Below are 15,749 nucleotides of genomic sequence, written 5' to 3'. Positions count from 1 at the left end.
GTCAAAAGTTTGACAAGGTAAGTGCAAGTAGGCTGCAGGTGAAATGGGGTACCCCAATTAGAGGGGCTATTGGTGGAGTGGTAATGGTAGGTAGGTGAAATGGATGGAGCAGACATTTTGTTTCAGTGAAATAGGAGGATACAATGAGCTTTGTCTTTATGGGGGGTGGTAGGACTCAGAGCATGGATTCTGAGTGGAGAGGAAGGGGTGCTATTTGTGGTGGCAAAAGCAAAGAGGAGCCGAGGGTGACTCTGGGTGGGAAAGGCTACAGGCTTGCAGAGTAGGGGGCATCTCCTTACCTGCCCATTCTTCATCAGGTCTGCCCACATGCTGCTGCCATCGCCCCCACGCATGAGCACGTGGTAGGTGAAGAAGTAGATGCCAGGTAGAGGACAGGTGAACTTGCCACTCAGTGGTTCGTAGTAGTTTCCCACATTGGTCACCACATCATCAAAGCGCAGGATTTCATACCCTTCATGTGGCTTCCGCAGTCCTGCATAAAAGGCGATCTTTGGGAAAGACGGCATGTAACCTCCGGGCCCTGGACCAGGTGGCCCCGGAGGACCTGGCCTTCCTGGTTCTCCAGGTGAGCCTGGGGGGCCAGGTGGCCCTGGAGGTCCTGGGGGCCCACGGATTCCAGACTTGCTCTTCCTTCCTTGATCTCCTCTTCCTCCAGATGCATAAGGAGGTGGTGAGATGACAGCCAACTCCTGGCTTGCTTCCGCCGAAGCTGCCCCGTGGGTTTGCGGTGTGTAAGGGTCACAGACCATACGGCAGCTGCCCAGCATCTCGTAGTGGGAGGTGGTTTTGGAGCTGTGCACCAGCAAAGGAATGGCCACCAGGAGAACCAACACCATTGCCACCCCAATGGCGGCCCCAATGACCCGTTTTTTGTGGCTTAGCCTGGAGGCGGCCAGGGTTAAGAAATCGTCTTCGCTTTTGGAGGTAATGGTGGAAGGTTTTCGGGAGTCAACAACCACCCAGACGGAGGTCCCAACTCTGGCGCCCTTTGAGTGATGCTCCACTGCGACGCCGTGTCCTTTCAAAGCACTTGTTGACTTGGATGGCAAACTCTGTCCGAAGTTGCTCAGCTCTTCAGCTGTCTCTCCTCCTCAGGATACTTGCTGCCTTTACAGTAGATACTTTGGGCTCACTCACACTTTGCAGAGAACAGCGGCAGTGGCGGCAGCAGCAGATGTGCTAGGGGTGGAGATGATCAGGAGAAAAGTGTGTGAGCGTGCAGGAGCGCTTGTGTGTGTATAATATTTGCCTTCCTTTCTCTTCTCCACTTGAGAACTCAGCTGGTGACGCCGTAGCAGCTCCAGGCTCCTTGTGCCAGATCATATGGCCATCAACGGGAAACCGGAGGGGGAGAGAGAGATTTCCCAACAACCAGTTCCTCCACCACCCCTCCCTAGCACATGCAAAACCCTTTCCACAAACTCAAGAAGAGAAGATCAGACTGAGCTGCCCAAGATGCAAAAAGTAGCTTTAAGCCAACCAGAGCGACCTCTGGTGCTTCGCAAAGGAGGCGAGGCTCAGCCACTGAGATGCTTCTGCCTGGAGCCTGGAAGTGTCTCATCCCATCCATAGCAGCAGCTTGAATCTCTGCGCGCATTTGCATGAGCCAGGGACGGACTGTCAGGAATGTGGGGGGCTGGAGGCCTCCGTCCTCAGGTGCTGCTGGCGGGGATCCATGGGGACAAACACCACGGCCATATTTCTGTAAGGGGGAGAAGAGAAAGGAGACTCGAAGAGGTGCACCCCTTCCTTTTGCTGTGTGTGTGCGTGTGTGTGTGCGTGCGTGTGGGCACTTGCATCGCCTTGGAGTAACAGATGTATTCTGAGCGCTCCCCCCACTTCTCACACCCCTTCCATCTCTTCGGCTGGGCTTACTCTGCCTGCATCCCAGCTGTCCCCCAGCCTTGCTGGTATTGAGAGTCATGTTTAAGGATGTGTTTTATATGCTGGGGTTGTATCGTTTCCCCCACGCAATTAAGTGCTTTACCTTTGTGCCTCCTTTGCCTCTCTTGGCGGAGATTGATTAACAGCTGACAGATCCAGCAGGAATCTCCTAGAGGGGCTGCAAGCCATCACATTCATTAATTAATCAATTATTCCCCCTCTCCCCGAACTCCCGTTTCTCTCTCTCGCTCTCTCTGTCTCTTGCGCACACACACACACATACACACATGCTGTACAGAGAGGTGCCGTATGCTCTAATGACTCAGTCTTTTGGGAGCATTGATGCGGGGTGGGAATATATGGGACTGAGAAGTTGGATGACACAGAAAAGGGTGAAGGCAGCCAGCAATACCTATGGAAGAGGAAGAGCGCATTGGTGTGTTTGTGTGTACAATGTGTGGAGGCAAGATTAAGATGAGTATGGGGAAGGAAGCAGAAGGTGTGAGCAATTTGGGTGTGCACATGTCAAAGGGGTGAAGATGGCTTTCTGGAAGGCACATGGGTGAAAGCGTAAAGATGGGTTTGCATATATGATGTCTGTCTACTTGGAAGGAAGGTTGCATGATCTATCTATCTATCTATCTATCTATCTATCTATCTATCTATCTATCTATCTATCTATCTATCTATCTATCTATCTATCTATCTATCTATCTATCTATCTATCTATCTATCTATCTATCTATCTATCTATCTATCCTGACTTTGTCAGATCTCAGAAAGTAAGCAGGGTCTATACTTGGAAAGGAGACCACCAAGGAAGACTCTGCAGAGGAAGCCAGTGGGCAAACCTGCCTTGAGAGCCCCTTGCTGGGGTTACCAGAAATCAGCTGGAACTTGACTTCGCTTTACACACCCATCTTTCTCTGAGGCACGTGTGATGTACGAATGAGACCAGAGTGCATAGGTCTACACAAGAAGTGAACACAAAACACTTAAGTGCGTGAGAGAGCTGGGACCGCTTGACAGGTGTGCATGAACTTGGGTGCAGAAGACAAATTTGGTTTCTGTTCAAGCCAAGAAATTGCTGCGTTCCCTGGGAGAGATTTGAGACCTGGCTTCTTCAGCAAAGGGATAAGTTATTAAGGAGCTGCGTTGCTGAAAGAGCCAGATTCATTTCACCTTTCAGCACAGAGCCGCAATGAGCACTTGCATCGTTATACTGTTATGGAGATGTTATGCAGAGCTTTCTCTCTTTCTAAGCGTGAACGGTGCAGGCATGCAACTTTTCGGTCCATCTGTTCATATTTGTATCCATACATTCTCCAGTAAATCGCATTATCATTGTTAGCCGTTTATGCAAGTAGCAACACACTAATTGAATAGAAAAACAGGCATTTTTATGTGCCTGATTTGTGGTTTCCAAGGCTGCCGAAAACCTATAGATGTATGTGACTGACATTTCCTGTGTCTGTCTTAGAAAGAGCCACATTTGCATATATTTCTGATCAGACTAGTAAGTATGTAGTTGTATATGAATACATCATTTTGCATGGATAGAATCTAGGATATAGTTGAATCTCTGTAGAAGAAATTGGGTGTGCCTGACCTACAAACGTGCTGATTTCTTAAATAAATAAGTATACTTGTACTGAGAAGCAGTGTACAAATATCCCTCTGAATAAAGGGATTAAAGTGAGGAGTGAGGCTGCAGTTGTAAGAACACTTCCCTGGAAGTAAACCCATTTGAATAGAGTGGATCTTACATCTGAGTAAACATACGTATGATGGTGCTGTAAGTATTGAAGATTCTATTCCATTCTATTCCGATTTCGCTATTGGTTGTTGCATCATAATTGCATCAGTGTGTCTTCATTGCATGCTTTCTAAGAACATAAGTCATTTTGCTGTCCAGCCTACAATGAATTTTCAGAAGAAAAGAAAAACACTGGATCGAGAAGTGTTTTAAGTGTTTAAAGAGAACAAGAGACTGGGAATACTAGCCTGATGCACATTGTGGGATTTTAGGAGCAATAATAACTTCCAGTGGGATGCGAAAATCTCTCTTGGCTTTGTGCGTTTGCACAAGAACATTGTTGCTCAGATGGAAAAGACTGGCAGTGCAATCCTCAGCAGAGTCGCATCCTTCTAAATCCATTGAAGTCAATGGGTTTAGAAGAGTGTAACTCGGTTTAGGGTCGCATTGTGGACTGCCTATGCTGCTTGTATCAGAGCCCTTCATTTACCATGCAGGTTGATAGGGAGCCAGTGCTCAGACCTTGAGAAGGCCTGGGGTGTATGTGCCAGCTCTCCCAAAGATGTCCTGCACAAATGCGCTGCTTATTGAGGCTGTCCCATACTGTATGTGTATTAACAAGTTTCCTTGTGTCTATTGATTTCTGGATTCGTGCCTTGATTGATTCTGTTCCTGTGCAAAAACCAAACCGCTAGATCCATAGCAGTCAGCAACAAATGCAAAAAAATATTAAATCTTACATCACTTGAATTTGGACTTGCACATTAAGCAAGTTTCAGTGCGCCTGTGGTGTTTGTTAGCTTTCACCTGTGCCTGTGTGCATATCTATGTTTTTATAAGCAGTGTGGATAAGGATCCCCTGAACTAGTTCTATGCACACGAGGTAGCCTTGGCCACAGAGTGTACTTCCTGTTTGCTAGCGCTTCTGATCAATGCCTTTCCATGAGCCCTTGCGCAGTGACTTGTTCTTGCACAAGGTGAAACATGCTTTGCAGCCAGGGCTATCTAGTGCACACAGATCTTATTGATAGGGTCCAAGCCATGGAGACTAATCTTTGGGTCTCTGTGGGGCATATGCGCTGCTCTGCTTGCTTGTTTGTTTTTGGTGTTTGCATTCTTGTACGGTTGTAAATAGTGGGGTTATTTTATCCCAGAGCGCAACTTTTAAAACATGGAGTTGGTCTCATGTCTGTGACAAGACTGAATCATCGTACAAGTCTCTCCCCCCCCCCCCCGTTTTCACCCAGAAGGCAACAACCCAGAGATCCCAAGAAGACATCTTAATTGCAACATGTCGTCCCCCCCCGTCCCCCCCCCCCCGGAATCTGTCATTTACTCTCCTGCATCCTTCTTAACGGAAAAGATGGGCTTGCCTGATTTATGGCTGCTCTTTTAGAATTATGAGTAAATTTTCAAATCTTCAGTGAATACTTCCTTTATGCAAAATTTAGCTTTTGACCTCAGAGTTCCCAGGAGCCGAAATATCCCTTGGAAGGGATTAAAATCTGCATTTTCTGGGCAATTAAAAAAAGGCAACTGAAAAATACAAGGCTCTGTTCTGCTTCGCTAACATTCCCCAGAAAGAAAACTATTGTTCAGACATTTTTTAGGGAGGAGAGTGGGAGAAAAGGAGATTTTTCTTTTTATTTGCATGGGCAATATCCAGTTGCTTTGAATGGTTTATGAACAGCTCCTTCCACATTTACGCATGAGTTTGCTAGGCCCTCTCCAAAAATGTTCTTATAACTGTCTGTGCACAATTGTACTTGGCTGAACCTTTGCGTGTGCCAGGGGGTGTGACTGGCATTTTTAGCACATGTGTTTTGTTGTTGTTTTTAATGTGATTATTCACTGTTTATCCAGTTGTGTGTGTGTAATGCTGTGTACCATGTTTGTGCACATTTTATTTTATTTTGTCTTTATCTTTAAAGTATCAAGGTTCAAGAATCTTCCTAAGAGTTACACCCTAGTTATATGCATAGATAAATGTTTGTGTGTGTGTGTGTTTTGTGTACAGTGCACAACCTTGCATGTATCTGCATCTCATCTTTTGGGGAAAGGGATCTTGGGTTTCCTGGTAGCTTCACAAAAAATGTTTCTGTGTGCATTGCTGTTATACCTCTCTCTCTCTCTCTCTCTCTCTCTCTCTCTCTCTCTCTGCTATAAATGCATGTTACAGACGGGCCTCTTTGTGCTGTTGCATGGCTTTGCTTATGTATGTAACTTTCTTGCATTTAAGCAACACATAGCTTTTGTATGCTTCTGGATGTATTGTTCTTGCACTGATGGGTGTCAGAGTATTTTATTAATTTATTTATCTGTTTTAGAAAAACCGGAAAGGTACAGAAAAGGGAAAAAGGGGGGAATGGATTATACAATATAATTACATTTGTCTAAAACAATCATGTAGTAGATAATATTAGGACAGGGAATACTTTTCCCTTTTATTATCTTCATTATAATTTCTAAAATACAATAGTTCTTATTTATGTCGGAGTGCAATTGTATTCATCATCTAAGTTTTAAGTTTCAAACTTCATAACTAATCCGTGTTAACTATACTGGTTTCATTTTCAGCATAACATTTTTGTCACTTCTGTATATTATTTAGAACAAGTAGTAAATGTCTATTATATATATCTCATACAGATAGTAATCAGGATGTTCTCACTTTAAGTGTGTCTCCCGTTACCATAAAATACACATAATACACACTCCATCTTTTCTCAAATTTTGTAATATACCTGAAGAAAAAGAGTTGTTTTTTATATGCCATTTTTTCTCTACCTGAAGAAGTCTCAAAGCAGCTTACAGTTGCCTTTCCTTTCTCTCACAACAACAGACCCCCTGTGAAGTGGGTGAGGCTGAGAGAGCCCTGGTTTTACTGCTTGGTCAGAACAGCTTTATCAGTGCTGTGACTAGCCCAAGGGTCACCCAGCTTGATTGCACATGGAGGAGAGAGGATTCAAACCTGGTTCACCAGATTAGATGCTGCCACTCTTAACCACTACACCAAACTGACAACCTGTTTCTCATATAGGTTCTTAATATTTCTGTTACTGCATATTCAGCAATTTTATTTTCCCATTCTTCTAAAGATGCCTAGTTTCCATTTTGCTGTATAAATAATTCTAGTTGCAGTCACCATGTATTTGAATAGCTCTTCTAAATTTTTTGGTCATTTGCTAGGCAGAATACCTAATAGCATATTATTGACTTCCACTGGGAATTTAAAATTTAATATATTCTGCATTTTTGATGCATGTCTGTCCAAATGTTTTTGCCTTTTTACAAGTCTACCACATGTGAAAGAAGGTTCCGTTTATGTCTTGACATTTCCAGCATTTTTCTTTGTAATTTTTCTCAATATCCTTTGGAGTTATATACCATCATCTGAAAAGCATTTTGTACCAATTTTCTCTTAGTGTACTGTACTGACTGTACTGTAAATTTGATATCTTTATCCCATAATAATTCCCTTTGTCGCATAGAAATCTATGCTTAAAGGTTTTGCATCCACTTAATCATACATTTTTCTCTTGTTCGTCCTCTATATATAGCGGGAGTAAAATCCCATATATCCATTGTAGTAAATGTTCTTCTTTGTTTTGTAATCAGCTGCTCAAATTCAGTCACATCTCATAGAACTCCTCTTCCAGTACACTTGATAGTCTTTAGTCTTGAGACTAATTGATAAATTATACAGCAGGCATTGAATGTTTATAGCTTCATATTAATATTCTGCCAATGATTTAAAAAAATCATTTTTATTTCTCATATTCTTATCCTAATGAGTTTGTATCGGGGACACAAGCAAAGAGTTTGAGGGGCTCAATCAATTTTGGCACGTAAACCATATTCTCAAAAATCCCTCTCAGATTACGTGACTTCTTTCTTGTGTTATGATCTTAGTTTCATAAGATCTGCGGATTCTAGTTTTGCTTGGATTTTTAACCCAGTCTACAATGCAGACCAGAGCTGCTGTGAGGTAATATGATTTTATACAGTTTGGTACAGTGGTTAAGAGCAAAAGCTTCCAATCTGGTGAGCTGGGCTTGATTCCCTGGCTCCTCCACATGCAGCTGGGTGACCTTGAGCTAGTCACAGCCCTGATAGCACTGTTCTCAGAGCAGTCCTTTCAGAGCTCCCTCAGCTTTAACTACCTCACAGGGTGCCTGTTGTGGAGAGAGGAAGGGAAGGAGATTGTAAGCTGCTTTGAGACCCCTTTGGTCAGGGTAATGAAAAGTGGGGTATAAAAACCAACTGTTCTTCATATATTTGGGGCTGATAAACTTCCTCTCTTTTCCAGCTTGGTGCAGTGGTTGGGAGCACAGACTTCTAATCTGGCGAGCCAGGTTTGATTTTCCACTCCCCCACATGCAGCCAGCTGGGTGACCCTTGGGCTAGTCACAGCACTGATAAAGCTGTTCTGACCAAGCAGTAATCTCAGGGCTCTCTCAGCCTCACCCACCCCACAGGGTGTCTGTTGTGGGGAGAGGAAAGGAGAAGCGACCGTAAGCCACTTTGAGCCTCCTTTGAGTAGAGGAAAGCTCTTCTTCATCTTGTATGCCCTCTTCTGGACATATTGTTCTTGCATTGATGGGTGTGAGGGTATCTGACTGTTGCCACACCAATGCCCCTCTGCATACCTATGCAAACATTTGTCCTCCACGCCCCAGTTTGTCTGCTGCTGACCCACTTGGCTCCCTGACAGCAGCTCTTTTACCTTGGCAATGGTATGTGTAATTTACCTATATCGTTTTAAAATTTGCAGGCCTGGACAGAGTCCTTTCAAAGGGCAATAATCAATCAAGCCAGGATATTAGATGGATTTATGGGCGCTTTATGCACTGGGATCAATGCAATTCCTTAAAAAAAAAAAAAACAGCAACCACCAGCCGGCAATGTTTGTGCAGCAAATTACACTTCCTCCTCCCCTCTTCCTCCACACAACAACTGAGTGGAATATATTCTAGGGGATTGTCACGGGATCGATTCTCTGATCTTCACCTCCACCTTGGCTAAAGAAGATTGCTCTTCCCCTCCCTCCTGGTGAGCTGTGCTTGAAGAGCGGAGGAGGGACAAGAGGTCTGTTTGACCAGCCAGTGAGAACCGTGGCCTTCTGAGCCAGGGGCCACCAAAGAGCTGCGTCCAGAGAACCTTCTGCAGGCTGATCCTAATGAACGGCAACAGCGAATTAATTAGAGGGAAGGGAGCGAGGGAGGGAAAGGCCTCTGGACCCCTCGTTAATTAGCAGGGAGAGCCTGAGGATCATTGGGAGGTGGCAGGCATCCAGAGCCCTTCCCCAAAGGCCAGCATGAGCTCCAAAGGCCAGCGAGGATCCTTTTGTTTGACCAAAGAGGGAGGGAGGGAGGAGGAGGCTTGAGCTTATCTGAGAAATTTCTGCAGAAAGAGGCCCATATAGGTTCCCATCACCTGCTTCTCTCTGTGTGTCCAGGCCTTAGCGGTTGCCGCTGCAAATGACAATGGTGTTCTCACTCCCGTTGTGCAGAGCAGGAGGGGACCGCCTTACAAAACCCCCACAAGACCAAACGCAGCAGCAGCAGCAAAGCAGAGAGGCTGGCTCAGGCAGGCTGTGTGGGACGTTGAGAGGATCCATGCCAGGTTTGGCATGCTGTGAGTTGTGCCTTGCCTTTACCTACTCATCCGATTTACCCTGTTGGCGTGGCTTACAGGGGCACAGTGACTGCGAGTGGAGCATGAAGTCAGGTCTTTGCATAGCTATTTGCATTGCCAGGGGGCCAGATTCTCCCCAGATTTGCCCATTCTCTTAATACTATGATTTAGCAGTGGGAGATGCCTCTCAGGAAGCCTCAGATTCTCAAATTGCTGTCATTTCTCTGGACAAGTAACGTGGCCTCCGGAAGTAATCCCACTGGCTGGTGCTTTCCATCTAACAGCAGACATTATCCCCTCAGCCAGGTGCAGCTCTTGCAGGTGTGATTGGGGGTGCCCAGAGGCATCACTGCCAGGCATGCTGCAAGTCCCTTCCCCGCCTACCTGCATCAGCTTGACTGGCCTACCAATTTTTAATTGTTTCCCTCCACGTTTTGCCTGAAGCTTATGCTCTTCATCGTTCAAATGCATTTATCTTTAAAGAAAAATCTCCCCCACCATCAACCTGCTGTCCATGCACTTCTAGCCCCTGGCCACAAAGCTTAGGCCTTCTCCTGTCCATGATAAAGAGATGGGAGCGTTATTTCATGCGCAGGGAAGGAAAAGAGAAACATTTGTCTAGGAAAAGAAGAACTTTCTGCACGAGCCCTGAAAATCTGGCTATTATTGTGAGTTTGGATCCAGGAAGAATTTGTCAGATGTGGGAAGGGGATGCATTTCATGTTGTATTACTTTTGAAGGTCTAAGTTTAAAAGAATTGCATTGGGGCTTAGGAGGGATGTCTGCCTGAGTCCTGAGAGAGAGAGAGAGAGAGAGAGAGGCAGGCCACTGGGCATTCAAGTGGTAGACAGTGGCTGACTCTGCACTTACTTTGTTTATTCCGTTGTGGATCCTGCTGAATTCAGATCGATTTGAACTCGGGTCTTCCTCTATTCCCCCCTCCCCATTGAAAGTGTTCTGCACATGATTAGGGAAGCTCAGAAGGTGGGAAGCCAAACACAACAGAAGCCTCTTTCTTTCTATTCTTGAATGAGGAGTGTGGGAGAGGACTGGTGACAGCAGAGGAGTGGGAATAAATCCAAGAGGAAAAACTTTGCCGAGAGAAGTTAGGGCTTCTGGAGCTTCTGCTGAGAGGTTAGGGTTTCCCCTTTAAGGGAAGCCTTGCAACATGGGAACAAGGAAGCCTTTGAACTGACGCACTGGCCAATCAGGGCTTTTCTAGAGTGTTGGTGGCTCAAGGCAGCAAATCAGTTCTGGGAAAGCAGATAGCTGCACCTTTACTCATGCCGATTTTTCAAATATCGAGGGTTATATCCATTCAAGGATATCGTGGGGGAAAGGTAGGCTCACTCCAGATCAATCATGCTTGTTGTAGATGAATCACCCAAAATCAAAATGGAAATCACATTCAATGTAGGTGGCAGGGATTGAATCAACCTGGGATTGGAATAGAAGCTCTGTGCAGATTCAGCCATTGTGTTTGTCATGCACCCCGATTCATGCCCCCCTCCCTTTGCCTTGTCCTCTCTGGACCTAATGCCATAAAACTATAAATCCTCTCCTGGCTCCTAGCCTCCTCTGCATTCTACTGATGTTCCCAGCGGGGCTTCCTTATCTGGTTGAGTCCAACGACTTTGCTAGGCCAGTAGAGACAAAGCAGAAATAGAACTGTTAGGATCAGAGTGGAGCCATCTGGTCTGGCAACAAACTTTGCACCTCTGAGTATCCCTTACTCTCCCGCCTAAATCCTTAGCCCCCCCTCCCCTATAGAATCACCTCTATAAGAATCACCTAATGCAGTGGTCCCCAACCTTTTTATCACCGGGGACCGGTCAACACTTGACAATTTTACTGAGGCCTGGGGGGGGGGGAGTAGTCTTTTGCTGAGGGACGTCGCTGCCTGGGCCCCTGTTGCACTTGCTTTCCCGCCGGCACCCGCTGGGGGACGCTGCTAGCAGCAGCTGCGCAGTGCAATGCCGAGGGGGAGCCCCAGCCATGGCGGCCACTGGAGAGCACCAAAGGCGAGCCGGTGGCAGGGCAGCCCCCGAGGCAGCAGCCGGAGAGGACGAGGAGGAGCTGCGGCCCGGTACCGACTGATCCACGGACCGGTTCCAGTCTCCGGACCGGGGGTTGGAGACGACTGACCTAATGTCTATTGTGCCTTTGTATCTGTCAAGACCTTTGCTCAATGGGTCTTGGCGCGCATCTATGTCTTGTAGTGTCTGTTCAATAAAGTTACTCTTTGGATCTTCGCCTGCCTCGGTATCCTGGATGTTTCTTTATCACGGACTTTACTGACAGGGCTTGGCCTGATCCCTGACAGTGTGGTGCTAGAAGAACTGATGATCTTACTTTGTTTGAGGCCATTACATGCATTCAGTAATTCCCACCCCACATATCACTCTTCGCATGCTCACTAGAGTCTTCTCTTCAGGGATGCGAGAAACAGTTGTGTCACTGGTAGATGGGTCAGAATTCACCTTCAGGCTGCTTTAGCCTTTTTTGAATGTGCAGCAAAATGTTTGTCATGGGGCAGGGGGAGCAGAGAGAGAAATTTTGTGCTGCAAGAACACAGAGAAAGTGTGATGCATCCAGTGTGGTGGGGTGTTCTCCAGGACCCAGGGTTAAATCCCAATTCTGCCATGAATGCTTGCTGGGTGTCCTTGGGACAGTTGCATACTGACAGCCTAATCTACCCCGCAGGGTTGTTGTGAAGATAAAATGGAGAATATTGTGAGCCACTTTGGGCCCCTATTGGAGAGAAAGGCAGGGGAATTGAAATAAATCAATGCAAACCTGTGAAGTCCACACTGTTCACTTCCTTTGCTCCTTCTGTGGGTGGCTATCGCTGGTATATTCACAAGCACAACAGAATCCCTGGTTGCAGCACTCCTTCCCCCTACTTTTGCTTATATCTGACAAAATAACGGCATTGGGTGAGAGCTGAACTTTCCCCCTGTCTTCTGCAAGTCCGACCACTGAGAATCAAGCCCGCTTCCATTCGCATAGCAATGATATACACAGAAGGATGAAGAAGGAGGAGGAGGAGGAGGAGGAGGAGGAGGAGGAGTTGATTATGATATTCTGCTTTTCTCCACCTGAAGGAGTCTCAAAGTGGCTTACATTTGGCTTCCCTTCCTCTCCTTACAACAGACACCCTGTGAGGAAGGTGAGACTGAGAGAGCCCTGAGATTACTGCTCAGTCAGAACAGCTTTATCAGTGCTATGGCAAGCCCAAGGTCATCCAGCTGGCTGCATTTGGGGGAGCGAGGAATCAAACCCGGCTCATCAGATTATAAGTCCGCACTCCTAACCACTACACCAAGCTGGGTGCGCAGAATATAACACTTTTCAAGAAACACAATCTGGGTACTAATGGCTATACAACAATAATACATTGACGCGTATTGGAGGAAAAAAACTAATCCTTGTAGTTGTCAGCTTGATATTCTTAATTACAAATCCTTTATATTCCATCATCCATCTCCAGCATAAATGACAAGCAGGTTTTCCGCTTGTTTGGATGGTGTTCTTCAGACGCAATATTTCCCTACATAGAAGGCTTTGCTCTCCGGTTGATTCTCCAGTATTTTGGATCTGCCTATGCCGACATAATGAGCTAGTTTTGGAAGATAATGCTCTGAAAAACTCCAAGCCGGGCCCCTCTTGGTTCCATTTCTTGGTCCCATGGGAGTGTGGTGGAATTTTATTTATTTGTTTAGATTTTTAGACCGCCTTTCCATATGGCTCTGGGCAGTTTACATAAAACGCCATAGATTAATTACATAGAGAAAATCATAACAAACACAGCAATCGTAGCATAGAATGTTGGGAGAGTTCACAAGGATGTGGCAGACTTGATTTTATATCTGTAGAGCAGCAAAATGCTTGTGGTCAGGATGGAAGGGGTGTGTACAAAGTCCTCTGTTGACCCTACTTGGCAACCTTACTGGTGAAAGCTAGATCACACCGCAGTAGGTGTGGAGCACATGTCACCCTAACCGCAACCCTCTTAGTACGGCACTATATTTCCTCCCTTAGTACTGAACTAAGAGATCTCATTGATTTATCTATGTAGTAACCATCTAGGATGCCTTGTCACAAAACGCTCATGATAGTTCATAGGAACTTGTATGGGAAAATACTGCTTGGTGGGAATGAAAGCCAGTTCTGGTCCCAGGTGATCCTAGGGCAGCACTGTCAGACCTTTTATCTGCTTAGCCCTTCAGTGGCAGAACTTCATACGAGGGTCTGCAGCTTTCCCCTCCTGCCTTAGCAGACAGGGCCACAAGCTAGGGAACTGGGCGCTTCTATTACTCGCCCACTCCCGTGTATGAATGAGTGGATTTTCATGGTTTCTATGCCTGGGAGTGGGCGGAGCCTGCACACCTACTCCCGCCTTAAACCGCCCCCTGTCTCTCCCCCTCTCAGTTCTCCTCAAGCCTGTCTGTTAACACAGGTGGCTATGTCACTTCTAGCGATATGTCATTTCCAGGGGGCGTGGCTGGAAGGCATGGCAACTGACCACTTCTGAGGCTCCTCAAAGGCTGAAAAATTACTTCTGGGGCTCTTCCACGGTCAAACGGATGCAAAAAGCTGCAATAAGGAGTGGCAGATGGGCACTTCATATAGAACTGATGGATCACCCGTAGTAAATGTCTGTTTTCATCCATTCCACTATCAGTTGTCAGGCACGTTTTGGTAGATAAGGTCAAACCAGTAACCTTCAGTCTGTGGGTTTTGGTCTCTCTGCAGAGCCCCACCTGCATAGTTTCTAGTCCTTACAGAGCAGCTCTGTGGATTACCTTTTGGAAAGAGCTGCTGCTGCTGCTGTGCATACAGAGAGCAAAGGCCAGTTATCACTCTTTGTGTGCTCAGAGGAACTGGTTTCATCTTACTAGAGGCAGGTCCAAAGCCACACCACCCCGGGGAAAAGTTCTCCCTTGACACCCTTCCAATTGGTTGTCCAAAAGTGCTGGTGGCGTGCAGTCCTCTCCTAGCAATGTCTTAATTCTGCCTTGACTACTTGTCATGTAACTCGTGGCCCATGGGAGCATGAAAGGTGAGCCAGGCATGTGAGAAGGTTGAAGATCCTTAAAGTTAAGGTCAAACTAGATGTAACAACCTCCCGATGGTTACTGCACGGCTGCTGCCATTTCGAAATAATTTAATGTTGCTGTTAGGGCTTGGTCTCCGTTGGACATGCCGTGTGACACTCTTGTTTCCTCCCACATGCTTCTGAAGATGAAACAGCCTCTGTTTTGCCACTTGATATGGCACGGGGAGTGGGGAACAAAAGCGTCTCAGCCTGCTGTAGGTGGGACCTGGGGATATCCCGGTTTTCCAGCTCATCCACAGGCGATCGAGATAAATTCCCATAGAGAAAATGGCTGCTTTTGAGGGTGGACTCCCTTTCCGTCCAATCCCCGCCCAAATCCTGGCTCTCCCCCAATAGTCTGCAAGTATTTCCCCATCCAAAGCTGTCCACCCTAGCCTGCTGCACTGTGGGCTGGATCCGGATCAGACGTAGATGGCTTTCAAAGGGCGGAGGCATCCATGAGGATGCCTTCACATCTAGTTTGGCCCTTAGAAAATGGTGTGAATCAGACATTGGAGGGGGAGGAATTTCCTAGCCCTTCATCAAGTTTGTAATCACCATGACTCTGTGGAATTCTCTGCCGGCAAACCTGAATAACTGAGAAGCAGTGTGAGGAGGATCTCTCAGGGCTTTTCTGCACATAGGTCAAAGTAGCGGCACATATCCTGCACACAAATGCACAATAGTATATCGCGCCTCACCGGCCCTCCTCAGCTTCAAGCCATCTCTCCTTTTCCAGCCGCCTTTTCGCACATTTTACCCTCCTCAGTAGTGGTTGGAAAAGGCAGAAGAGGGAGCAATGCACCGTAGATGTGCCTCTCGGCGGCCTGTCACTCACTGTAGGCAACCAATCTCCACCGGGCATATCCGGTTGGTGTTTAAAGGTCCCGCAATAGCCGTAAATGTTTTTGCTTTCAAAAAGTACTACTTATTAGTTGCAACGCTCCTGCATGGAAGCATAGACGCATAGTGTTTTTTAAACAGATTTTAATTGCCTAGGCACCTAGGCACCTATGCGTTGCTCCACGTGCGTCACCATTTTTAAAAAGACATGACTTCCCATGGCTGGGAACGTGGGAGAGGGAGGCGAGTGGGAGGGTGGGACAAAGCTGGGCAGGCTATAGTGCATTTCAACCTCCAAACGTATTTTTGGCTGGTTGTTCATTGGTAGAAGGCGCATTTTAGGGTCGTGAATCCACTTTCTGAGATTTCTATAGATGCAGGTTAAAATGGAGGAAATTGAGAGACAGCCTCTGGAGGTAGGAGACGGCATTTGGAGGGGCCGGAATGTGCTGCCTGCCTTTAGAGGCTGTATCGCCACATTCCTTGCATGCGGAAAAGCCCACAGTTTGG

General features: G+C 46.5%; 1 protein-coding gene across 1 annotated transcript in view; it reads right to left on the bottom strand.

The window, feature by feature from the left end:
* Positions 1 to 1,818, bottom strand: part of C1QL4 (complement C1q like 4) — a 34,184-nt gene extending 32,366 nt beyond the window's left edge. Inside the window, exon 1 of the mRNA XM_077328779.1 lies at positions 300 to 1,818. Within this exon, the coding sequence (XP_077184894.1) occupies positions 300 to 857 (558 nt within the window). The 5' untranslated portion in view covers positions 858 to 1,818. The remainder of the gene's footprint in view (positions 1 to 299) is intronic.
* Positions 1,819 to 15,749: the final 13,931 nt, after the last annotated feature.

Source organism: Paroedura picta, chromosome 3 (assembly GCF_049243985.1).
Source record: "Paroedura picta isolate Pp20150507F chromosome 3, Ppicta_v3.0, whole genome shotgun sequence".
In the NCBI taxonomy this organism is placed as follows: Eukaryota; Metazoa; Chordata; class Lepidosauria; order Squamata; family Gekkonidae; genus Paroedura; species Paroedura picta.
Note: the sequence above shows the minus strand (reverse complement) of the source record. Positions and strands in the feature narration are given on the sequence as shown.